Source organism: Glycine soja, chromosome 11 (genome assembly GCF_004193775.1).
Source record: "Glycine soja cultivar W05 chromosome 11, ASM419377v2, whole genome shotgun sequence".
NCBI classification, from domain to species: Eukaryota; Viridiplantae; Streptophyta; class Magnoliopsida; order Fabales; family Fabaceae; genus Glycine; species Glycine soja.
In genome coordinates, this window is record NC_041012.1 from 38,878,127 (window position 1) to 38,904,967 (window position 26,841).

A 26,841-nucleotide genomic window follows, 5' to 3' on the forward strand; every position below is an offset into this window, starting at 1 on the left:
GAGAAAGCATTAATCTGACTTTCTCGGAAAATTAAAGGAATTTTTTATTTATTTTATCAGATAATGATACATAGAATTGTGTAATTGTTTTATATAAAAATACCTATCCTCAATCAACTGAAAATGGCTAAATCAATTAAAAGGAAGAATTATGCAAAATAATTGATTAAAATATATTGAAATTAATAACAAAATAAATGATCAGTTTTGCAAAATAATTGCTAGTAGAACTGTATTTATCCCATTGTTTTCTAGAAGTGTGTACACTTTCTCATATTAAAAAACAATTCATAAAAAATCAACTAGAAATGAATTAATCATGGATTTTGTGTGTGTGATATACTATGATTCATATCACAAGAGAATAAGTTAAATAAAATAGTTTACCTTTAGCTAATTAAACATTTTCCTCCTTAAAGGCTTGCAATTGAAGTTCATGCTCTACTGATCACATGGTTAGACCCTCACAGGATACACAAACGAATTCAGCAAAGACTCTCCCAGTTAGTGGTTTTCTGATTGTATCCTTCCATTCTCACGCCGAAGAGCATTGTTATCTATTTGCTCGCATATTAGCTGAAAATTGCACAAAGTAATGTATAGACAATTGTCCTTAAAAATGAAGTATTAAAAAAAAAAAGACTACCATTAGTCGTGTCTTCTTATTTTGAAACCAAAATTTGACTTGATTTAGATTAAGCCCTAGCTCCGTGTTTATTTGACGTCGTTTGTTTTCATCTGGGTGTGGGCATTTCTTGAAGATTTGGTTTTTCAAATACCCAAAAAAGTTTATATGTATCAATATATGGAATGAAGATAAACCACCTAACCGTACAACATGTTCAACTCCAACATGATTGGAATTGAAGTTAAGTGTCATTAATTCATATACTTAAGTAGAAGTAAGTTTTTAATCAAATTAATATTGAAAATGAAAAACAATCAATCTCAATCACAATCATTGCATAATTATAATAAAAAAACAACCAACACTAGTTGATGATTTGGATGGCGAAACCTTGGTGGCTAGGTTGGGGAAAAAACAACTATTATAAAACACTAGTTATTAATCCTCTTATTAGGCTGTAAATCAGATGAGATTGAAAGATAATTTGAAATACAAGAGACTCGTAAAAAAAAGCTCAGAATCAAAGATCAACCGCAAGGAAATAGATTAACAAAGCCATGCCAACTTAAAATGTTTAATACATGTATGTATTTTTATTTTGAGTTAAGATTCAACTTTATTTTGGACATGATATTCAGTATAGAACAACATAAGCTTTCCTTGAGGGACCAGTGAGTGTAGATCAATTAGGATCAAGCACATAACTTGATACATATAAACTTTATTTTGGACAAATTTCAGTCTCTTCAATTTTGTTGTCAATTTATTCATATGATCAGTTAATTTAGATGCAGATCTTGTTTTTCCATGTTTGTGCATGTCAGCTCTTATGTGAACACCACCAAGGTTACTCCTTACTATTTATTCAAAGTTATGATTCAACAGGGATCAATACTGCTAGTGTGAGATACTGTTATATGTTTAAAGATCAAAATTAGAATTTCAGTGAACTGATAAATGCCTTGTTAAGTTCCATAGAGATAAAGCTGAGATGTTTGGTAATGATTCACTTTTTCTTCTCGCTATAAAAGATGCATGCTCTGAAGTCAAACTTGGTGAATATCCTGACTTGTTAACCTAGCCATGTTCTCATTCGGAAACACATCAAAGTTCATGCTAATTTTGATTGTAGAGGTAGAGATATCTGTTTTCTCTGGTTTTTTTTGTTAATAGAACTAATAAATTTTTAGCAGTTAAGGTCATGTTTGGGATCAATTTTCCGATCAATTCTTGAGGGGGCTTGGTCAAAAGCTAAAGGCCTTGATTCATGTGCATGTAGTTCATGTTGAATTTGGCAAATAAAAATAAGTGTATCTGATAATAACATTTTATCTTTTTTTTTAAATAGCTTTTTTAGCCAAGCTACACTAGAATAGGCCAATTAGTGAATGTGATTTCTCTTTGCAGTTGAAGTTAGCTTAATACAATTGTTGATGATAGTGATTCATTGCTTCACATATTCAAGTTAGCTGTAGGGACTGTATTGAATAAAAAGAATACACTCAAGGCTGGAGTCTGACAAATGAGTCACTCTATAAGCTTGTTAAAAGTAATGCCTGTAAGTCCTAGATCAACCATATATTGCTTTTATTTTTTAATCTCAATTTATAATATTAATAACTCTACTTTAAGGAATAAAAATGACAAGTCACCTGAACTATTAGTTTTCTAAAAGTGATCTTGTTTAATATAATGTAGTTTGAAGTAGATATAGCTCAATCTAATCTTTAAAGGATACAAGGTGTGTATTTTATGTATTAATGCACACTAAATTGACCTGATTTTCAGTGCTTTCCTAGTGTAAGTAGTGTTTTGAAGTTGATTTTAGCATCACCCAGCTTTTGTGATTTTTGAGTGTAGGAATATCCTGTATGGGTTGGAAAGCAGCTGACCACTGAAAATTCTCAGTGGGGATAATGTGAGCTAATTCAAACCCACCATATGTTTCTCTGTGCTCTTTATTAATTTCACTTTTTTTTTATATTTTATTTTATATAGTCTCAGTCACACATGTATTCATTTTACAGGTTATGATAATAGGTTCCATAGAATATACATTTTTATTTATATAATTAAATTTATGAAAAGTAAATATTTTGGATAAATACTTATATTTTACATTTATAATAAATAATTTAAATTGTGATAGTATTACTTTAAATTATTGATGATTTTTAAAATAAAACTATAAATATTAATTTATATACAGAGTTAAAAGAGATAAAGATTAAAAAATGATAGTTTAAAATTATATTTGAAAAGAGTATTTGTTTGAATCCAAAATGATATTTCACTTGTTCTGTGAAGATTAATTAAAGAATTAATAATAAAATATTTTATTAGAAAGACATAAACTAATTAACAATTTTTAGTAGTTTTCATTTAACTTTTATCTTTTTTAATCTAACAACTTGTTAGAAATTTCTTTAATACTTTTAATCAATTAAACATATTTTGGTTTTTATAAATTAAATTTATTTAAGGGACATTGAGTATAACTCTTGACAAATATATGATAGTAAAAAAGGAATTTAAAATCTTGAGTATTAAATAACGACATTAATTACTTTAACACATTTTCCTTATATATTCTTGATTATATGTTTTATATCGTGAATATCATTAATAGTTTATTATATCTTATAAACATTTTTTTTGCGTTAAAAAATAATTATTGAAATAATAAGTATGTATTGATAAACTAAAAAATAAAATATTTTTAATGAAAAAATATATTTTATTCTTTGTCTATTAATTTTAAAGATATTAATAAACAAAATCATCACAAAATTTTAAATATATGTATAAAGCGAAGAGTTAAGTAAAATTAAGAAGTGAGAATTTTGTTTTTGTTAGATTCAATTAATGTAGTTCGAATTCTAAATATAACTTGATTTAATTAAATTTGGGTATATCTTTTATTTTTCACTTTACACATTTTTTTTTTACTTTAAATAATTTAAATTTGAAATGAAATTTATCATTTAAAAAATTTGAGAATCTATTTTACTATTAGTATTATCATTCAACCTTTTTTTTGACAAAAGTATTATCATTCAACATGGCAATATTTTGTTTTTACTTTTTTCTAATTAAATAAAAAGGAGATGTAAAGGAGACAAAAGTAGTTTACTTTTCCCCCTTTTAAATAGTTATCCTATTAATATGACAACAGGCCGGGTCACACAATAAACAATTAACGAATGCACGAATTAACATATTCAATAATGAATCATTAAAATCTATATTATCCTTTCTCCAAATAACCAATAGTGGTATAGTGTTGTTTGAGTTTAGGATGATGATTTCTATTTGCATCTTTAACATTTGACAATCTAGTAATTATCTATTTTCACATGTCATATAATCAAAGTTATGTTAGTGATACATCAACAAGTGTGACGTGAACATCATGTCAAATGTCATTGCAAATGTCACATGAGCAAAATGTGTTAATTTTTTAATACGGAGTAAAAGCAAATAATTGTGATACTTGGAGAATTCAATTTATAATAAATATAGTTTAATTAAATTAAAGAATGCAAGTAAAAAATGTGTAGTGTTTAAAAATTGATAATAAATATTGTTTACTTTCTTAACAGATAGGTACTAAACAAGAGGAGGCCATGTACAGGATCAAGTACTAATACGGGTTGGCTTGCCTATTTTTTAGACTCGCATTGACCTTGCATAGCACATAGGCTATTGGGTCAACTTGTAGCCTGCGATTGAAACAAAAAGAAGGGAAAATGATATTATAGCCCGACCATTGCTTCCGGCTTGCACCTCCATATATTTTAATATTTCTAAATTGTCCTCTGTTTTTTATAACTTCCTCACTTTCCTCTCCATTCTTCCAGTAGTTTCAAAGTTAAAAGATAAGATATAAATATATTAAAAATTAATTTTTTATCATTAAAATTTATGTGACTTAAATGCAAAGGAAAATATTACATTTTATTAGATAAAGATTATTTGAATTAGAAGTTATTTTTGTTTCAACTTCCAAGAAAATTTATTTATTATAGTTGGTGTAATTTTCACTATATCTTTGTGTAAGAGTATTATCATTTCTTATAACCATTGAGTGAGGTACTCGAGTTGATAGAGTGATACACGATTTGGAGTGAGTTATAATCTTGTAATCATTTTTGTGATATTGAAATACTTTTTGAGACAGTTTCGTGAACGTAGGCAAAAAGTGTCAAACTACATGTTAAATTCTTGTATTTGTTATTATTTTTTTTTACGATGTAATCTTTGTTGTATTCTCAATCCTTTATGGGTGTGGATAATCTTATTTGTAAGAGTATTGATTACCCAACACACCCATACTACCCCACTTGATAACATGTTCAACTGCAACCCACCAAACACCAAATCATCTTCAAGCACATTTTAATGCAATGCCTCCAAAATTGCCCGTTGCTAGCACAAAAATGTGCCTTTAAACTAACACTATTACCAAAATTAGTTTCATAAAATAAGAATTACTTGCTATCTGACTTGCCTTATCTGGAAGTAATGTTTGCAATTGTCTCGTATTAGGCGATCCATAAGATATATTTTTTATTCTGAATTATCAATTTCAAAATAAAAAAGATGTTTCGAATAACCTAATATGGGATAATTACAAATAATATTTTCCGATTAGGCAATCTAGATTAGACAAGGGATTTCATAAATTATTCTAGATCTCCTAATTGAATATGTAACACCCTCATTTTTGCTTTTTGTATTTGATTGTTTGTTCAATTCTTAATTTTATTTTTAAGAAATGATAAGTCTAATAAGGATAATCAAAATTTAAGTCACATTATTATTCAATTTAGTCTTTTATCTTTTATATAAAGTTTATTTTGATCCTTTATTTTTTTAAATTGATTCAAAATGATCCCTCTGTCCATTTGGAGTCGACATTGTTAACGAGACAGATATTAGCGGGTGAAAACCTTCACAAAATGGAAATTCTCCCTCTTCTCCTCTCCTTCCTCTTCTTCTCCATCTACTTCTTCCAATAACATGAAACACCATAGTGTAGTAGCATGCCAGAGGCGACAACTTCCCTCTCACAAAACCTAGAACCACCCAACACCACCGCATTCTACTCCCATCTCCATCATTGTATCCCATGTCTTTTCCAATCGGGTGTCTTGTGTTGTTGTTGATTGCCATCATAGATTTAGATTTGCAAAACAACTTCCAAAAAATCCCAAACCCAAAACCGCAAAGGAAGAGATCAAATCAAAGCATGAAATGAGGATAGAACAGAGAAAGAAGAGTGATTGACTAGGTGAGATCCTACATGCCACGATTGTGGAGCAACATCCCAAATGTGACTTTCACAATGACAACCTAAATGCGACAGCGACAACCACTGTGGTTGTAGCGGCACAAGGTGGAACTCCAATTGTGGCAAAGGAAATGTGCAAGTTCACAAATATAGTACTTCCTCTTCCTTGCGTGTCAAACCCATGAGATGTGAAGAGGGCAAGAAAATGTTACAACCCAAGTTCTATTGTTAGGTCCAATAGAGTATTATAATAGTTGTGCGGCCCAAGTAAATAAGTCAGTATATATATACTCTTGTAACTACTAATAGAAGGGGACAATGAATTTACATGAAAATTAGTTTTTTAATATTTTTTTGTCTTTTTTATACGGTGTAGAATGAATTTCCTTTCGAATAGGAGTGAACTCCAGAAAAAATAAGAGAGAAAAAGAAAATTAGAAAACTAACTTTTCATGCAAATCAATTCATTATCCCTTCTATCAGTCATTACAAGAGTATATACAACAGTATGTCACACCTAAGAACAAAACTACAATAACAAAATACAGTACAAAATGCATGACCGAATACTCAAACGTTTCCTAGAATCTACTGACTTATTTACTTGGCCTAACAATAGGCACAACTATTATAATACTATTCTATTGGACCTAACAATAGAACTTGGGTTGTAACAAAAGATGAAGAGGGATGGTGATGAAAGGGAGGTAGAAGGAACGGAATCGACAATTCAGGAGGTAAATTGAGAATCTGGTGGTGATGCGAAAGAGAAAGTGATTAGGGGTTGTGATTTTCAATTTGAAAAAAATGGGATTAAGGTTTGTTGGAAACCTATTTTTCGTTTTTTGGTTGCTTTTAATGGTCAGTATCCCTAATATTTCTCCTCGTTCAAGCCAAACATTTCCGTATCAAGAGCTCTGAGTCCAACCACTACAAGCACCATCCATTTCAAGCTCCTCTGTGAATTGATCATCTCACAATAATACCATAGGATTAGTGGCGTCTAGTGTCTACTCCCTCTTATTTTGATTCACTCTAAAAGGGGGAGAAGAATAAGGAGTGGATAAAGTAGATAGGATTAGATGTCATAAGAGTTTGTTTGGTCATGTGTTTTGTAACAACTCGTTTTTCACCTTATGGAATTATTTTTTTTACTGTTATATGAATGTTTGCACAAGGAATTTCATTATTCCCATGTCACTGATGAATCTGGAATGAAGAAAAACCTTGAGAAAGGTTGCTTTGTATGCAGAAATTATATTAAACACACATAAATTGAGGTTATTTCTGATTTGTCGCTTTTTCTAACCATTCTTAATTTCTGTAAAGCTATCCAATATATGCTATTTAATTTCATTGGACGATCAATTTTCCTTATTCTACACGATTTAATAAATATGATATATGTCTTAATAATATTACATTTAATTATTATTGCTTAATTAAAAGAATTAGTTGGTAATATATAAAAGATATTTTGATGAAATGTATAATTTTATTGTTGATCCACACAGACTAAACAAAACAAACAACAATCAATCACTGCTTGCTGCAATCTGTGGGCTTAAAGGAGACAATTTTCTTTTGAAGATCATAGCCAACCAAGAAGTTTTGCTGAGCCATGTTCCCAAAGATGGGACCAATTTTACTAGAAATGAAAGCCAAGCATGTTACCCCTTGTTTCACTTCGATAAAGGTGTTGACAGCATTTAACTTGACATCTGCACCACTAAAATGTGCCATGATCACTGGTGCATTTAGTTCATCAAAAGTACTTCTGTAGCAAAGGCTCAACTGTTTAAGTGGATCCTTAACACGGTCTAATTCAACCAGATCTGCTACTGCTGATTCCAACTTTGAGTAAATATCATTTGGCAAAAGAGTGAGTGTTGTACCTGAGTCAATTATGATATTTCCCTTTTCACCAAATCTAAATGAGGAGCTTGTAAACTCTATTCTATTGTTTCCCACACTGAATGCTTCCAAGGTTAGGTAGTAAAATACTTTTGGGTCATGTGTGACTATTGGAGTTGAGACAGTCCCATCCCCAGAAACCACAGCAGCATCTCCAAAATTGAGTTTGCTAGATATGTTAGACATTGAAGCCAAACAATAGGAAAACTTTCTACCTATTGAAGAAGAACGACGTCTCAATTGATTTATTAGCGACACAGGTCCATTTCCTAGGCCAACTATGCCCGAGCTTTTGCCTTCAAAGGAGACAGTATTGTTACGTCCACAACCTATCACGGTTCTACGAAATTTGACAGATGAGCCATTGGTGGAGCCTAAAGTTAGGGTTTCCACACTAAGTTCTCCTTGTGAGTATGATCCATCCCCATAGTAAATAGTATATTCACACATTTTCCTATTATCAGAGGAACAAGAGGTATCTTCAACAGATTGACATGTAGTAGAAGAAAAGGGAAGGATTTTGTATGTGTTAGATTTTGAAGGATCAAATATAGGAGTGGTTTGGTTGTAACATTTTTCACAAGGTTTACACTGCAACCAAATCATGTCACTACCTGTATCAATAATACCATAAAGTTGAAACGGAGGGATTCCAACTGAATAGCTGATTAGATATTCACCATCATTTTGTGTTATAGTGGCCTTAGCGGCCTTATGAGCTTTGTGGAAATGATTGGCACGATTGACGGAACGATGGACGGCATTAGCAACTCGTTGGAATTGAGTTTCTGTGGGACGAAAGAATGGTGATCTTGATGAGTCACGGTGGATCATCTCCACACTAAAGCCACCATTGAAAGCCTCCAAGTAAAAGATGTTGCAAAGATAGAATAAAACTAGAGCAAGAGTTGAAGGTGATATTGTTTTCATGACTAAGATGCAAAGAAGTGAATAAACAATCTCTCAAATTATTTGCATATTTAACTACTAGCACATTCCTGGTGGCCTTTCATAGGATTCTAATGGCAGAAAACACTCATAAATTTTCGTGGAAGATTTAGTGCACATAAAATATGTATTATCTTTTTAACATGATTTATTTCACATCTAAAAATCAATTAAGATTCATAACTTGAATTATTTAATTAAGAGACACAAGTTGCTTATTATTTATGTCAAGTGTTGTTGGTAGTATATTTTAATATAAAAACTTAAATATGTAATAATAATTAATATTAATAATAATTGACGTGCGCACACATACACATTATATATATATATATATATATATATATATATATATATATATAAACATAATAATTCATATATTAATTTCTATGCTTAAAATTTTGACTACATATTATTTTTAATAAATTTAGTAATTAATTTTAATTTTGACGGAAGTAATTACTTTTATTTTTCAATCAATTTTACTTACAATTTACTAAGTATGATATTTATTAAATATAATAAATTCCTCAACTTTGATTAATAAATGTAATATATTTTTAATAAATTATCAAACTATTATTTATCTTATTGTTGAACAGTATTAGTTGAAAAAGAAATTTCGAAAATTAAAATACGTCGTAATGTAATATTATTAAATTGACTACATATTATATATAATAAATATATTATTTAATGTTATTGACAGTCAAATTTACTTAAAATACATTAATTAATTAAGTGTATATTATATTTAATAAATGAACTGTATATTATATTTAATAAATATAGCATTAAATAAATATATTATTAATTAGTAGAATTATTTGATAAAAATATTGACAAATTTAAGTATATGGTAATATAATTTACTAAAACTAGTTTCTTAAAAAAGGGACTAGAGTACTTCCCATTATCTTTCTCGCTCTCCCCTTTCCCTCTACGATCTAGGTGTTCATTGTTTTTGCCACGATTACATGTTCTCCTTGCTCGTTTCCTTTCCTCCCATTCACTTTCTCTTGCCCACTCTCTCTTCATCACTTCTGCTCATCCTTCCATATCTGCAACACAGAAACTCATACCATAGTGGATGTTTATCATTAAAGAAACGCCAACGCCAATTTGATTACAAGTTCAAATTAAAAGATTTAAGTCCTTCACTCCCAAACCACCCTCATACTTTGGCATACAAACTGTCTCCCAATCAATCCGCAGAATTTTAAAACCACCCACATTCCCATTCCACAAAAATCTCCTCTGTATTTTAATCAATTTTGCAATTATCTTTTACTGGGTCTGTAAGAAAGGAAAAAAATTTATCAATGCAATCCTTCCACCCATGGACAATTAATTGTCTCCCCTTCCAGCAACACAGCTTCTTAACAAATTAATAACTGGTGCCCACGAAACTCCTCGTCTATGATTTGCCAATAGGCAACCAAAGGAATTTAAAAGGAAGTGATGCCACAGAACAATATAAAAAAGCTGCTGCACTTTCCAGAAAATCAGGAGAGGCATGCACACCGAAAAGCGTGCTCTTAGAGAAATTTACCTTTAGTACAGAAGCTAGCTAGTTCAAAGCTTCGAAGAAAAGCCTTAATAATAGCCCACAGATTTTCCCAACATGCCCCTCCAACCAAAAAAGAGTCATCTGCATATTGTAACTTAGAGAAACAGATGCCATGATTGACCTTGAAACCTTTGAACAATCCCAATTCAACTGATTTATTTAACACGCCAGTTAGACCCTCTGCTACCATAAGAAATTAAAAGGGAGCCAATATTATTTAAATAAAAATTAATGATGGACCGGGGAGAGTGACGTATTTCATTTTATATCCTGAACTCTTCCCTTGATTCTTGTTGTATTATCCTTTTTACGCAGTAGTTTTTTTTAATAGTGATTTTATAGTATGTCCTCCCCCTAAATTTTGCAGTTTAAGCTTTGTAAGGTTGACCTGTTAAGTTTTGGTAGAAGGCTGGAAGAATGCTCTATATAAAAAGAACATGTCTCCATCACTTCACTTCGTTGTGCCCGTGTATCAAACTCCATTGCAGAGATTAGAGAATAACAGCATTACATTTTGGGTCAGTCAGTCAGTTCGTTATTTTGCACTCAATTAAGTCAAGGTGAATGTCATTTATTATGATTTCACTTCAATGTAGAAATAGTATACTACTTATAATCAATATATTATTATGATTTCACTTCTGAAATTTTATATATAATTAGACTTTCATGTTTGGGGATTTTTCTTAGGGATTTTTCTATTACTTAATAGGAAGACTTTCATGTTTGGGGATTTTCAAATGAAGCTAACTTAAACTTATTTTTCCTGGCTGCACAGTTACTGAAGAAAAGAAAGATTAAGGCACCTTTTGCTTCACTGGACAAAATTAAAGAAAGTAATTAAGGACATTTTCTCATGGCACCAATTGGTAAAAAGAGGAAATTTTCTCTCATGTGTAGCCATTGTATTGATACAAAACACCAATCTACTATTGGAAAAATTACTTTTTTTGGCCATGCAAAGAATCTCATTACTATCAATTGATATAAAAGCCATGAAGCATTTAGCGACCCTTGATTTGCCAGCAACTGGCATATTGTCGGCAAAGACTTTAGTTGCCATTTATATGACTTCTAAAAGGATTCACTGTATATCCATGTGCACCCTGATCTTATGCTGATTCCTCCCTTAGGATGAGGTGTCCGTTGCAGGTTTTTTTATCCTTAGATTCATATTTGTAATACTCTGATCGAATTCCTGAAAGAATATCTTAAGCTTTGAGGACTTAACGTAGTCACAAGAGGTTGGTGACTAAACTAGGATAGATCCCAGTGCACTCTTCTCTAGCATTTCTCTTTAGTTTACAACGTTTTGTGAATTTGCATAACGGCATAGCTTGCAATTATTATAAAATATGTTAATTTGTTTTCCTTATCATTATTAATATAATCGTTTTCATCAAAAGGTTGCCACCGTGTATTAATTCAACAATCATATTCTACAAGTACTAGACAAAAGTTTTACAAATAAGTTTCAAACTAACTTCATTTCCCTATTGAATTTGTTGGCCAATTGGGTTATTAATTTGTGAATTTTCATATCCGATTTTACTAATTCTTTTATTAAAATATTATAGTGAACATGATAACGTATTTTCTTTCATCATATGTATTTCCTACAATGATAATATGTTTTGGAACACAAAAAAAAATGGTGAAAATTTATTTAATCAACTAACTTAGACTAAGTTAAACAACAATCAATCATTGCTTAGTGCAATCTGTGTGCTTAAAGGACACGGTGTTCATTTGGAGATCATAACCAACCAAGAGGTTTTGCTGAGCCAAGTTCCCAAAGACGGCACCAGTTTCAGTTGGCTGGAAAGCAAAGCACACTACATCATCGGCCACTTGAACAAAGGTGTTGATAGCATTTAAAGTGACATCTGCACCACTAAAATGTGCTGTGATCACTGGTACACTTGCATCTAGTTTATCAGGTGTAACTTTGTAGCAAAGACCCAACACTTGATTTGGATCCCTAACACGCTGCAATATCACTGTCTTTGCTACTGCTGCTTCCAACTTTGAGTAAACACCATTTGGCAAAGCAGTGAGCGTTGTACCTGAGTCAATTATGATATTTCCCTTTCCACCAGATCCAGGGCTTCCAAACTCTATTCTATTGCGTCCTACACTGAATGCTTCTAGGGTTAGGAAGTAGAATACTAGTCCATTTTTTGAGAATAATGGGGTTGAGACGGTCCCACGCCCGGAAACCACGGCAGCATTTCCAAAATTGAGTTTGCTGGATGCAGTAGACAGCCCTGGTACCAAACAATATGAAAACTTCCCACCTGTTGAAGGACTCAATTGAGTTATAAGGGACATGGGTCCGCGCCCTAGGCCAACGATGCCGGAATTTTTCTCTTCAATGCCAATAGCATTGTAACGCCCGCATCCTATCACAGTTCCAGGAAATTGGACAGGAGAGCCATTGGTGGAGCCTAAAGTGAGGGTCTCCACACTAAGATCTCCTAGTGACTGTGACCCATCCACATAATGAATGCTATATAAACAATGTTTCCTAGAGGAGCAAAAGGTACCTTGAACAGATTGACATGTATTAGAAGGGCAAGGTAGGGTTTTGTATGTTTGGGATTTTGAAGAATCAAATATAGGAGTGGTTTGTTCGTAGCATTTTTTACATGGTTGGCATTGCAGCCAAATGATGTCACTACCCGTATCAAGAATTCCAAAGACCTGGAGTGATGGGGTTCCTACTGAATAACTAATGAGGTATTCACCTAGAGCTGATATAACAGTGGTCTCAGGTGAGTTTGGAGAGACAAAAGATTGGTTCAAATGATTGGCACGGTTAATGGAACGATGCACGGCATTAGCAACTCGTTGGAATTGAGTTTCTGTGGGACTAAAGAATGGTGATCTTGATGAGTCACGGTGGATCATCTCCACACTAAAGCCACCATTGAAAGCCTCTAAGTAAAAGATGTTGCAAAGATAGAATAAAACTAGGGCAAGAGTTGAAGGTGATGATGTTTTCATGACTAAGATGCAAAGAAGTGAATAAACAATCTCTCAAATTATTTGAATATTTAACTACTAGCACATTCCTCCTGGCCTTTTATAGGATTCTAATGGCCGGAAGCATTGATAAATTTTCGTGGAGGATTTTGAATGCACATTAAGTGTGTATTATCTTTTCAATCCGATTTATTTCACATTAAAGAATTAATTAAGATTTATATGTTGGATCATTTAATTAAGACAAGTTGCTTACTATTTCCAACTTTGTTGGTAGTATATTTTAATATAAAACACTTAAATATGTAATAATCATAATAATTAATGCTAATAGTAGTTCACACATATATAAACATAATAATTCATATATTAATTTCTATGCTTAAAATTTTGAATACATATTATTTTTAATAAATTTAGTAATTAATTTAAAATTTAATTTTGACGGAAGTAATTATTTTTATTTTTCAATCAATTTTACTTACAATATACCAATTGTATGATATTTATTAAATATAATAAATTCCTCAACATTGATTATTGAATGTAATATATTTTTAATAAATTATCAAACTATTATTTTTCTTATTGTTGAACAGTATTAGTTGGAAAAGAAATTTCAAAAATTAAAATACATTGTAATGTAATATTATTAAATTGACTACATATTGTATATAATAAATATATTATTTGATGTTATTGACAGTCAAATTTACTTAAATTGCATTAATTAATATAATAAATACATTATTTAATGTTATTGACTGTCAAATTTACTTAAAATGCATTAATTAATATAATAAATATATTATTTAATATTATTGACAGTCAAATTTACCTAAAATTCATTAATTAATATAATAAATATATTATTTAATGTTATTGACATTCAAATTTACTTAAGTGTATATTATATTTAATAAATGTAGCATTTAATAAATATATTATCAATTAGTAGAATTATTTGATAAAAATATTGACAAATTTAAGTATATGGTAGTATAATTTACTAAGACTTGTTTCTTATGAAAGGGACTTGTTGGAGTACTTCCCATTGTTTTTCTCACTCTCCCCTTTCCCTCTACGAGCTAGGTGTTCATTGTTTTTGCCACGACAACATTGCCCCGTCTCATGTTCTCCTTGCTCGTTTCCTTTCCTCCCATTCAATTTCTCTTGCCCACTCTCTCTTCATCACTTCTGCTCATCCTTTGTTTCTCTCCATCACCTACTCCTTGTCATGCTGCCATGGATGGGGTTTTTCCTAGCTTTTTTATTTCGACACTAAGATATGTGACTTGTGGTTGGAATGTGAAAACACGTTGTTGGAATGGGAGATTGTAGTGGTTTATTTTATTTTGCTGTATAAAAATGCAACAAAACTTATTTTATAATATTATTCATTAATATAAATTTTGAGGGTTTAAAATTTTCATAAATTGTATTTTTAAAACCATCAGAAAATACACAATTAGCCACGTCAAAAAGTATTTTAATAGCGTCAAATTTTAAGACCAGAATGGGCGATTTCCAAATAAGGGGAACTAATAAATCACTTTTAAATTTGTGAACAAAAGAAAAACTTCGCGCCTCAATAACAGGCGTCAATTTTTTTTTTAAGCCAACAATTAAATATAAGCATATGGCATATGATGACTATGACATACTGACATATGTTTACATGAGTGCCCTTAGCCACATCAACAATGAGCGTTACATCGTCCATGACAAGGGACTAAGAAAAGCTAGCTATTTCCTAACTTCGGGGATATGTAAAAAAAATTATTATTTTGGGAGCCAAAAATAAACTTGGCCCAAATTTTAGAAACTAAAACCATGTACAAACATACTTTTAAGGAGTTAACCTTTTCCGATAAATATTCTTTCAAACATGTAGACAACTAATTTAGAAAACATGACTACCTTTTTAGTTTCTAAACAACTCTCCTTGTAGTTTTGCTTCTAAATATGCATAATCTATGTCTGGAAAACTTCTACTGTAGGCTATTGTTTCACACCTTCTCCATGCTTATGAATTTTGTCTTGTCATTTAAAGCACACTCATAACTAACATTAGTAGCTAAGTTCAGATGACTTATGGTTTGCTTCTAGAATGTTTGTAATAATTAAAACTCAAGCTTTTGGAGGAATTTGAGTCTTCTACCTCTTCTGGATGCAATGGTGGTAATGTTACTTATTGTTATTGTGATAGGAAGGTTGTGATTTGAACTTCAAAAACAACTAAGAAACTAGGGAAGCTGCTCTACACATGTTGATTGCCAAAGGTTGGAGAATTTTGGCCTGAATGTGTATGGTTACTTCCCCTGTTTTTATATTTTTTTATTCATATTTTGTGACTGTTTTATTCATCAATCTTTTGGTATAGAATAATGGATCATGTGATTACTTTAAATGAGTTCGTGTTGGTCATGATGAGAAGAGGAAGGAAGACCTTATGCTAGACTAATGTGTTACTCTTTGAAGTCAAGATTTTGAAGAACTCTATTTTTGTTCTGTTTATTATATTATTGATAATGCTATGTTACTTGTTGTGGTTGAGTTAGTCAATTACGTAAATCGTTGGTTATCTTAACAGCTTCTAGTTAGAGTTAGTTAAACCTGTTAGGTTAGTTATGGTTAGTTACAACTAATCTAACGCTGCGTCATGTACATATATACTACAGCTTTCTGATAATAGATTCGAGATGCATATTTGATCTTCCAAAACGTCAATTCACTTCTTTTGCTGCACCTTGTAACTCAGCTATGGCTTCCATATTCTCTATCTCCTTTCACCGAAACTTGATCTTCAACATGGTATCAGAGCACTTCAAATGAGGAGCTCTGCTGCGCACATACATCTCACTCTTCTTCTCGAACGATTCACTAACCACCATGAACGAAACAACTTTCAACAATGTCGAAAGCTATCTGTATCTTCATCCTAGTGAAAACCCAGCTACTGCCCTTGTCTCCCCAGTACTGGATTCAACTAACTATCACTCGTGGAGCCGTTCCATGGTCACTGCTCTTAGCGCCAAAAACAAGTTGGAGTTCGTCGACGGGACTGCACCGGAACCATTGAAGACCGATAGGCTATACGGGGCATGGCGGCGATGCAATAACATGGTCGTCTCCTGGATCGTCCACTCCGTGGCAACTTCCATAAGGCAAAGTGTGCTTTGGATGGATAAAGCAGAAGATATTTGGAGAGATTTAAAATCGAGATATTCACAGGGTGACTTATTGAGAATTTCCGATCTGCAGCAAGAAGCGTCAACATTAAAACAGGGAGCCCTTTCAATAACCGAATACTTTACCCGATTACGCGTGATCTGGGACGAGATAGAAAGCTTTAGGCCTGACCCAATCTGCACCTGCAACGTCCGGTGTTCTTGCTCGGTTTCCACCATTATCGGACAAAGAAAGCTCGAAGATCGAGCTATGCAGTTCCTGAGAGGTTTAAATGAGCAATATACAAACATTCGATCTCATGTCTTACTTATGGATCCCATACCACCCATATCGAAGATTTTCTCCTATGTAGCACAGCAAGAACGGCAATTATTAGGTAACTGTTCTCCTAATCTCAATTTCGAAACTAAGGAAATTTCCATTAATGCTGCAAGGTCTGCTTGTGAATACTGTGGACGAAGTGGCCACACAGAAAGTGTGTGCTACAAGAAGCATGGTATGCCCTCTAATCATGAAACAAGATACAAAAGCAATGGGGGAAGAAAGACCTGTACCCACTGCGGAAAGATGGGCCACACGGTTGATGTATGTTACCGAAAGCACGGATACCCGCCGGGATATAAACCCTACAATGGAAGAACCACAGTTAACAACGTGGTAACGATGAGTGACAAGTTTCAGGAAGATCAAATCCAGCATCATGAAGCCCAAGATTTTGTTCGATTCTCACCTGAGCAACATAAGGCTCTGCTCGCTTTAATCCAACGGCCGTCGACGGGAAGCACGGCGCCGGAACAAACCAAACAGGTTGCATCCATATCATCTTGTACCACTGACAAACCTTCTACCCCAGGTATATCTTCATCCATCATAAGCTCCTGGATACTAGATTCGGGAGCCACCGATCATGTGACTTGTTCCTTGAATTATCTTCATGCATATAAACCTATCAAACCAGTTGCAGTGAAACTTCCGAATGGTCACCATGTACAGGCCACCCATTCAGGCACAGTACACCTTTCGAAGGCCATAACCTTGTTCAACGTCTTATACATACCCACGTTCACTTTCAATCTCATCTCTATCTCTAAACTTGTGTCCTCCACTAATTGTGCACTGATTCTTTCTTCCAATTCATGTATGCTACAGGACACGAACAAACGTACGAAGATTGGTATAGTTGAGGAGAGACATGGCTTATATCATCTCATTCCAGACCAACACAATAAAATTGTTTGCTCGACCATTGTCCACCCTAAGTGCAATGTTATACCTATTGATCTCTGGCATTTTCGAATGGGCCATCTATCAACGGAAAGGCTTCAATGTATGAAACCCCATTATCCTATTCTGAATCATGATAAAAATTTTGTGTGTAATACGTGCCATTATGCGAAACATAAAAAGCTTTCCTTTTCCTCAAGCACTTCACACGCATTGCACAATTTTGATTTACTTCACATGGACATCTGGGGTCCTTGTTCGAAAGCATCCATGCATGGTCATAAGTATTTTTTAACCATTGTAGATGATCATTCAAGGTTCACGTGGATACATCTTATGCATTCTAAGGCAGAAACACGAAACATCATTATAGGATTCATTACATTTATTGAAACTCAACATAACAAGAGAGTGAAAACAATACGGAGTGATAATGGGCCCGAATTTCTTATGCCCAGCTACTTTAAATCAAAAGGAATCGTGCATCAAACATCATGCATAGAAACACCCGAACAAAACGGTATTGTGGAACGGAAACACCAGCATTTGCTTAATGTAACACGAGCCTTGTTATTTCAAGCCAACATGCCACCTAAATTCTGGAACTATGCATTAATACACGCAGCATGTTTGATAAATTGCATCCCCACTCCCTTTCTACATAACATATCACCATATGAACGTCTTCATGGGCATATACCCGACATATCTCATCTGCGCGTTTTTGGATGTTTATGCTATGCTAGCACCATTAAAGCTAATCGTAAGAAATTAGAACCCAGAGCTCATCCTTGTATTTTCATTGGGTTCAAGCCAAACACGAAAGGATACATGCTTTATGATTTGCATTCACATAACATCATCACATCACGCAATGTCATATTCTATGAAGATCACTTTCCACAGATTATTGATACACAACATTCATGCATAGAACCAAGCACAACTCTACCGGAACCCTTCTCTAACATCCAATATGAACCAACTATAGAAACTACATCAACACAACCTTCTGTACAGGAACCTATAAGCCAAACACACACAATGGAACCTACTTCTCCGCAGCCTAGACGTTCAAACCGAAGAACACAAGCACCCGCATACCTACGCGATTATCACCATGCTCTCTCCTCACTCGATACCAACACTTCAACGAAGGTTCGTTACCCTCTTAGCTCAGTTCTTTCATACTCACGACTCTCACCCACACACAAGCATTTCATCATGACGATCACCTCCACCGTAGAGCCTTCTTCCTATGCTGAAGCCTCCCAACACGACTGCTGGATTAAAGCGATGCGTGCCGAATTGGATGCTCTACAATCAAACAAAACTTGGCGATTAACTCCTCTTCCTCCACATAAAACGGCCATAGGGTGCAGATGGATATACAAAATTAAACACAGATCGGATGGTTCCATAGAAAGGTATAAAGCTCGTCTCGTGGCCAAAGGTTACACGCAAATGGAGGGCCTCGACTACCTTGACACCTTCTCCCCAGTCGCAAAGCTAACTACTGTTCGTTTTCTGCTTGCCGTTGCCGTCATGAACAAATGGCACCTGCGGCAATTAGACGTTAACAATGCCTTCTTACACGGTGAGTTAGATGAAGAGGTCTACATGCAGGTTCCACCGGGATTAACAACTCCGAATCCAAACTTGGTATGCCGTTTGCAGCGCTCCCTCTACGGGCTAAAACAGGCAAGTCGTCAATGGTTCTTAAAGCTTTCGAGTCTTCTAACAACTCACGGGTTCCACAAGTCTCAATCCGATCATTCACTCTTCCTGCGTTTTACAGAATTAACTACCACTATAATTTTAGTATACGTGGACGATATCATTCTAACTGGGAATAGCAGTTCTGAAATACAAACAATGATTACCATACTTGATCACACCTTCAAAATCAAGGATCTCGGAGACCTGAAATATTTTCTCGGCCTCGAAGTCGCGCGTTCCTCTAACGGGATTCATTTATCTCAAAGAAAATATACCTTGGATATTCTATCTGACTCAGGAATGTTGGGTTGTAAACCGCACAAGACCCCGATGGATTACTCCACTAAGCTACACGCCGCCGCAGGCACCCCATTATCCGATGAAGCATCATCCTCTTACCGGAGGCTTGTTGGTCGCCTTATATACCTCACGAACACGCGTCCTGACATCGTTTATGCAGTACAACAATTAAGTCAGTACATGTCTAGCCCAACCAACATGCACCTTCAAGCTGCTTATAGGGTCCTTCGATATCTTAAAGGAACCCCTGGTTCTGGCATTTATCTCTCCGCCGTCGATAATCCTCAACTAAAAGCCTTTAGTGACTCGGACTGGGCAGGATGTCAAGATTCACGACGCTCCATCACCGGGTTCATTGTATACCTTGGCTCCTCTCCCGTTTCATGGCAATCTAAGAAGCAAACCACGGTTTCCCGCAGCTCATCGGAGGCCGAATACCGAGCTTTAGCTTCAACTACCTGCGAACTCCAATGGTTGACTTACCTCCTTCAGGATTTTCGAATCAAATTTGTAGAACCAGCTACCATATATTGCGATAATCATTCAGCTATTCAGATCGCCACCAATCCCGTCTTTCATGAACGAACAAAACATATCGAAATCGATTGCCATATCGTCCGTCAACGAGTTACTTCGGGTCATCTCAAGCTGCTCCCTGTGCAATCTTCCGCACAACTCGCGGATATCTTCACAAAGGCTTTACCCCCTACCGTTTTTCAGACTCTTTGTAACAAGCTGAGAATGTTGAATATCCATTCCCAGCTTGAGGGGGGGATCTTAACAGCTTCTAGTTAGAGTTAGTTAAACCTGTTAGGTTAGTTATGGTTAGTTACAACTAATCTAACGCTGCGTCATGTACATATATACTACAGCTTTCTGATAATAGATTCGAGATGCATATTTGATCTTCCAAAACGTCAATTCACTTCTTTTGCTGCACCTTGTAACTCAGCTATGGCTTCCATATTCTCTATCTCCTTTCACCGAAACTTGATCTTCAACAGGTTATATCGAATGCAAACTGGAATTGTTTTGAAATGGTAATTAATTTGTTTTGCTTAGTTTAGGAAAAAAAATAATGCCCACAGATTTTTTTAATCATTTTGTCAGATTTTTTAATCTCTAATATTTATTTACTATCTTTAATTTTTTTATAATCAATAGCAACACTGATATTTCACTTCATGTCTCTACACAGTCTCCCTTCTCAAATTCCAGCCAGAAGAACAAATATCTAAAAAAGAATCATCTTTCTTCGTCAAATGTACTACTACATAAGAATATGTTATTTCTCAAATATCTTAGCCACTGAATCTGGAAAAATGGGAGATAGAAACCACTGACAATGTGATTTTGCAGTTAGAATTTAGAAATTCATACAAGTTTTTTTCTTTTTTTTCAACAAAGAACCTTTATATACAAAATGCAAATCTCTTGAGTTATGTCACTGAGCATAAATTCAAAGAATCGCCATCAATGGAAATAAATTTACTAAGAATGCCAACAACTTAATACTCGACAAGACTGACTGACTGGAACATAGATCCGCTGAAACCATCTTATCTGTTCAATGATTATACGCTGCAAATGTAGATGCACAATAACAAACAAGGGAAAAAGACTTATCAGAAAGAATCAAGATTTAGAAGTAGGATTTAAATCCATAAGAAAACTGGTATTAGTACATTACACAAACAAAAACAAGGTGCACCACATATAATGGAAGAAATCCCTGAACTTCAAATATGAACAGAGCATATTCTTCCATACATGCAGTGTCTGTACTAGAAAGAATGATCATGAACTATAGGATGAAACACAACTATAATTCAAGTTTTAAGGGATGAAATAGACAAAAAAAAAGTGCTCCAAGTCAACAAGATAGGTGCCATCAAAACTGTGAACATTTTATAAATAACTCAAGTATTAAGGATCATTATTGAGTTTAACCTTAAGTTTCATTAAGATTGATCTTTACACATTAAAAGAAGTGCAATATTATTGCGGTGAAGAAATATCGAAATAATTAATGACTTGAAATATCGAAATGGCTAAGTGCAGGAACACGTGGCGAAGAAATTTCGAAATAATTAATGACTTGAAAGATTAAAATAGAAGAGAAAAGGTCAAATTGTGGCGGTTAATAGATTTAATTTGTAAGCAATCATATTATTTTGTAGCAGTTTTTGGTAACAGCTACAAGATAGCTGTCAGTAAAAACAAGTTTTTATTTTTGTAGTGATTGGACGCTTGTTTTTAGAAGAAAAGGAAAAGAGATTCGCTCCACTTTTAGAAACACCCTTATCCCCTGTTGCCATGTTACGAGTGATAGGATATTTACCCTCTTTCCTGCTGCGCCCCACTGGTTTTGGGAAAGCCCGATTCGGAATGCAAATTATGGAAGTGCAGGAAGTTTTAGCCTATAGAATTTTATCTCAAAGAAGTTTTTTAGAATTAATAATATTTTTAATGAAAAAAAAGTTACAATAAACAGAACATTTATCAAAACTGATTAGAGGGATTTATACTTTTTATAAAAATTAAACAATTTTCTTAAACGTGAATCTGAATTTATTAAAAGGGACACAAAGCGTGCCCCGTCAAGGAAATTGTAGGAAAAGATTAAAAGTTAAGGACTAAAACAGATCCATCAAGCTATCTAAGGGACTGTTACACCATAAATAAAAGGGAATATATGCCAAATTAGAAGTCTTATAACTAATCCACATCAAAGATAGTCGTTGAATTTGAGTGAAAACCGCAGGAAGATCCACAACAGCATTCTGGAAAATAACAGTATTGTTTCTAAGTAGCCATGTACACCAACAACCAGCGTGCCAAATAACAGCGCGTAAACACTTGAAGTTTCTTTCCCGTAAAGAATAAACCATGCTGAATATATTGGCTATATATGTATCTGGTTATGCTGCACCATACATACACCAAGCAATCTATATTGCAATCCAGACCTGAGCAGAAAATGGACATAGCAAAAACAGGTGTGTTTCATCTTCAAAATTTCTCCTCTCAAATTTTATACTTTGCACCTCCAAACCCACTCTCGCGATCCACCACTCACATGCCACATATCAGAAACCAAAGTATCCTTCTGCAAAGAGTTCTGAAATAAAAGTGGGAACAGATTCTTCAAGCTATTTTCACCCAGCAAAGAATCATGCCAGAACAAAGTGTTACTGCCACTTCCAACACTCCTACGAACAGAATTTTGAAACCAAACCATCTCCAGGGAATCCAGCTGCCACAGATCATGCCACCATAGGGAAGGCTTTCGAACACTAAAAAAATCATAAGAATTGGAATCAATCCTTCCATATTTGCAACACAGAAACTCATACCATAGTGGATGTTTATCATTAAAGAAACGCCAATGCCAATTTGATTACAAGTTCAAATTAAAAGATTTAAGTCCTTCACTCCCAAACCACCCTCATACTTTGGCATACAAACTGTCTCCCAATCAATCCACAGAATTTTAAAACCACCCACATTCCCATTCCATAAAAAGATCCTCTGTATTTTAATCAATTCTGCAATTATCTTTTACTGGGTCTGTAAGAAAGGAAAAGTAATATAAAGCTAAGCTTGTGAAGATCAAATTGATCAATGCAATCCTTCCACCCATGGACAATTGTCTCCCCTTCCAGAAACACTGCTTCTCAACAAATTAATAACTGGTGCCCACAAAACTCCTCGTGTATGATTTGCTCCAATAGGGAACCAAAGGAATTTAAAAGGAAGTGATGCCACAGAACAATATAAAAAAGCTGCTGCACTTTCCAGAAAATCAGGACAGGCATACACACCGTAAAGCTTGCTCTTAGAGAAATTTGCCTTTAGTACAGAAGCTTCGAAGTAAAGCCTTAATAATAGCCCAAACATTTTCCCAACATGCTCCTCCAACCAAAAAAGAGTCATCTGCATATTGTAACTCAGAGAAACAGATGCCATGATTGACCTTGAAACCTTTGAACAATCCCAATTCAACTGATTTAACAGGCCAGTTAGACCCTCTGCTACCACAAGAAATTAAAAGGGAGCCAATATTATTTAAATAAAAATTAATGATGGACTGGGGAGAGTGACGTATTTCATTTTATATCAATATATTATTATGATTTCACTTCAATGTGGAAATAGTATACTACTTATAATCAATATATTATTATGATTTCACTTCTGAATAGGAAGACTTTCATGTTTGGGGATTTTCAACTGAAACTAACTAAACTTATTTTTCTTGGCTGCACAGTTACTGAAGAAAAGAAAGATTAAGGCACCTTTTGCTTCACTGGACAAAATTAAAGAAAGTAATTAAGGACATTTTCTCATGGCACCAATTGGTAAAAATAGGAAATTTTCTCTCATGTGTAGCCATTGTATTGATACAAAACAGCAATCTACTATTGGAAAAATTACTTTCTCTGGCCTTTTAATGGCCATAAGAATTGCCACCCAAAGTTTTATTTTTCCTGTCCATGCAAAGAATCTCTTTACTATCAATCGATATAAAAGCTATGAAGCATTTAGCGACCCTGGATATGCCAGCAATTGGCATGTTGTCGGCTAAGGCTTTAGTAGCCATTTATATGGCTTCTAAATGCATTCACTGGATATCCCTGTGCACCCTGATCTTATGCTGATTCCTCCCTTAGGATGAGGTTTCCGTTGCAGGTTTTTTTTATCCTTAGATTCATATTTGCAATACTCTGATCGAATTCCAGAAAGAATATCTTAAGCTTTGAGGACTAAACGTAGTCACAAGAGGTTGGTGACTAAACTAGGATAGATCCGAGTGCACTCTTCTCTAGCATTTCTCTTTAGTTTACCACGTTTTGAGAATTTGCATAACGGTATAGCTTGCAATTATTATAAAATATCATAATTTGTTTTCCTTATCATTGTCATCAAAAGTTGGCCACCGTGTATTAATTCAACAATTATATTCTACACGTACTAGACAAAAAATTTTACAAATAAATTTCAAACTAACTTCATTCCCCTATTGAATTTGTTTGGCCAATTGGGTTATTTATTAATTTGTGAATTTTCATATCCGATTTTACTAATCCTTTTATTAAAATATTATAGTGAACATGATAACGTATTTTCTTTCATCATATGTATTTCCTACAATGATAATATGTATTGGAACACAAAAAAAAAATGGTGCAAATTTATTTAATCAACTAACTTAGACTAAGTTAAACAACAATCAGTCATTGCTTAGTGCAATCTGTGTGCTTAAAGGACACGGTGTTCTTTTGGAGATCATAACCAACCAAGAGGTTTAGCTGAGCCAAGTTCCCAAAGATGGCACCAGTTTCAGTTGGCTGGAAAGCAAAGCACACTACATCATCGGCCACTTGAACAAAGGTGTTGATAGCATTTAAAGTGACATCTGCACCACTAAAATGTGCCGTGATCACTGGTACACTTGCATCTAGTTTATCAGGTGTAACTTTGTAGCAAAGACCCAACACTTGATTTGGATCCCTAACACGCTGCAATTTCACTGTCTTTGCTACTGCTGATTCCAACTTTGAGTAAACACCATTTGGCAAAACAGTGAGCGTTGTACCTGAGTCAATTATGATATTTCCCTTTCCACCAGATCCAGGGCTTCCAAACTCTATTCTATTGCGTCCTACACTGAATGCTTCTAGGGTTAGGAAGTAGAATACTAGTCCATTTTGCGGGAATAACGGGGTTGAGACGGTCCCACGCCCGGAAACCACTGCAGCATCTCCAAAATTGAGTTTGCTAGATGCAGTAGACAGCCCTGGTACCAAACAATAAGAAAACTTCCCACCTTTTGAAGGACTCAATTGAGTTATAAGGGACACGGGTCCGCGCCCTAGGCCAACGATGCCGGAATTTTTCTCTTCAAAGCCAATAGCATTGTCACGCCCACATCCTATCACAGTTCCAGGAAATTGGACAGGAGAGCCATTGGTGGAGCCTAAAGTGAGAGTCTCCACACTAAGATCTCCTTGTGAGTGTGACCCATCCGCATAATCAATACTATATAAACAATTTTTCCTAGAGGAGCAAGAGGTACCTTGAACAGATTGACATGTATTAGAAGGGCAAGGTAGGGTTTTGTATGTTTGGGATTTTGAAGAATCAAATATAGGAGTGGTTTGTTTGTAGCATTTTTTACATGGTTGGCATTGGAGCCAAATGATGTCACTACCCGTATCAACAATTCCAAAGACCTGGAGTGATGGGGTTCCAACTGAATAGCTCATGAGGTATTCACCTAGAGCTGATATAACAGTGGTCTTAGGTGAGTTTGGAAAGACAAAAGATTGGTTCAAATGATTGGCACGGTTAATGGAACGACGCATGGCGTTGGCAACCCTTTGGAATCGAGTTTCTGTGGGACGAAAGAATGGTGATCTTGATGAGTCACGGTGGATCATCTCCACACTAAACCCACCATTGATTGCCTCTAAGAAAGAGAGGTTGTAAAGACACAGCAAAACAAGAGCCAGAGATAAAGAGCGTGACATTATTGTCATCACTAAGGTGCATACAAGTGAAAAAATAATCTCTCAAATTATTCAAATATGTAACTACTAGCACTTTCCTAGTGGCTTTTTATAAGCTTCTAGAGGTGCATGAGTCTGTGGAATTGTGTTTACTATGAATGATTGACCATGCTTGAATATGGGCTGAAATGTCATAATTGACCTATTTTTTCGTATCTATGATTATGGTATAATATGTGAGAGAATAGAATTATTGACTTTTGAAATAATTATTTAATTCGAAGATACTAATGGTAGAATTTTTACTCTTAATAAAAAAATATCAAATAAGATAATAAAATTATTGACTTTTGAAATAATTATTTTAAAAGTTAAATTTATTTAATTTTTAAGTGATTGAAAATTTAAAAATCTTTACATTGACATTGTTTGAAAAATAAACTCAAACTAGAATCATTAAAATTAAAATTTAAAGTGCATTTTTGAATTATTTCATTCTATAAGCATATATATATATATATAAGACAATTCTAATTCAGGTTTGAACATTAGTTCT

The 26,841-nt window shown here is 34.1% G+C and overlaps 4 protein-coding genes across 4 annotated transcripts; 1 reads left to right on the forward strand and 3 right to left on the reverse strand.

The window, feature by feature from the left end:
* Window positions 1-7,396: 7,396 nt before the first annotated feature.
* On the reverse strand, window positions 7,397-8,765 carry LOC114374390 (aspartic proteinase CDR1-like). The gene has a single exon (XM_028332034.1). It carries the CDS (start codon window positions 8,763-8,765, stop codon window positions 7,461-7,463), a length of 1,305 nt encoding a protein of 434 aa, XP_028187835.1. The 3' UTR covers window positions 7,397-7,460.
* Window positions 8,766-11,985: 3,220 nt separating this feature from the next.
* On the reverse strand, window positions 11,986-13,397 carry LOC114375826 (aspartic proteinase CDR1-like). Its single transcript, XM_028333688.1, has one exon. The coding sequence runs from the start codon at window positions 13,357-13,359 to the stop codon at window positions 12,058-12,060; it is 1,302 nt and encodes a 433-aa protein (XP_028189489.1). The 5' UTR covers window positions 13,360-13,397; the 3' UTR covers window positions 11,986-12,057.
* A 3,693-nt stretch (window positions 13,398-17,090) lies between these two features.
* Window positions 17,091-17,981, forward strand: LOC114374170. The gene is made up of 2 exons (XM_028331780.1): window positions 17,091-17,383; window positions 17,680-17,981. The coding sequence occupies exons 1-2, from the start codon at window positions 17,098-17,100 to the stop codon at window positions 17,712-17,714; spliced, it is 321 nt and encodes a 106-aa protein (XP_028187581.1). The 5' UTR covers window positions 17,091-17,097; the 3' UTR covers window positions 17,715-17,981.
* Window positions 17,982-25,010: 7,029 nt separating this feature from the next.
* On the reverse strand, window positions 25,011-26,306 carry LOC114373268 (aspartic proteinase CDR1-like). Its single transcript, XM_028330770.1, has 2 exons — window positions 25,853-26,306; window positions 25,011-25,783 (listed from the first exon to the last, which is right to left on the reverse strand). Exons 1-2 carry the CDS (start codon window positions 26,304-26,306, stop codon window positions 25,011-25,013), a joined length of 1,227 nt encoding a protein of 408 aa, XP_028186571.1.
* Between the last annotated feature and the right edge of the window lie 535 nt (window positions 26,307-26,841).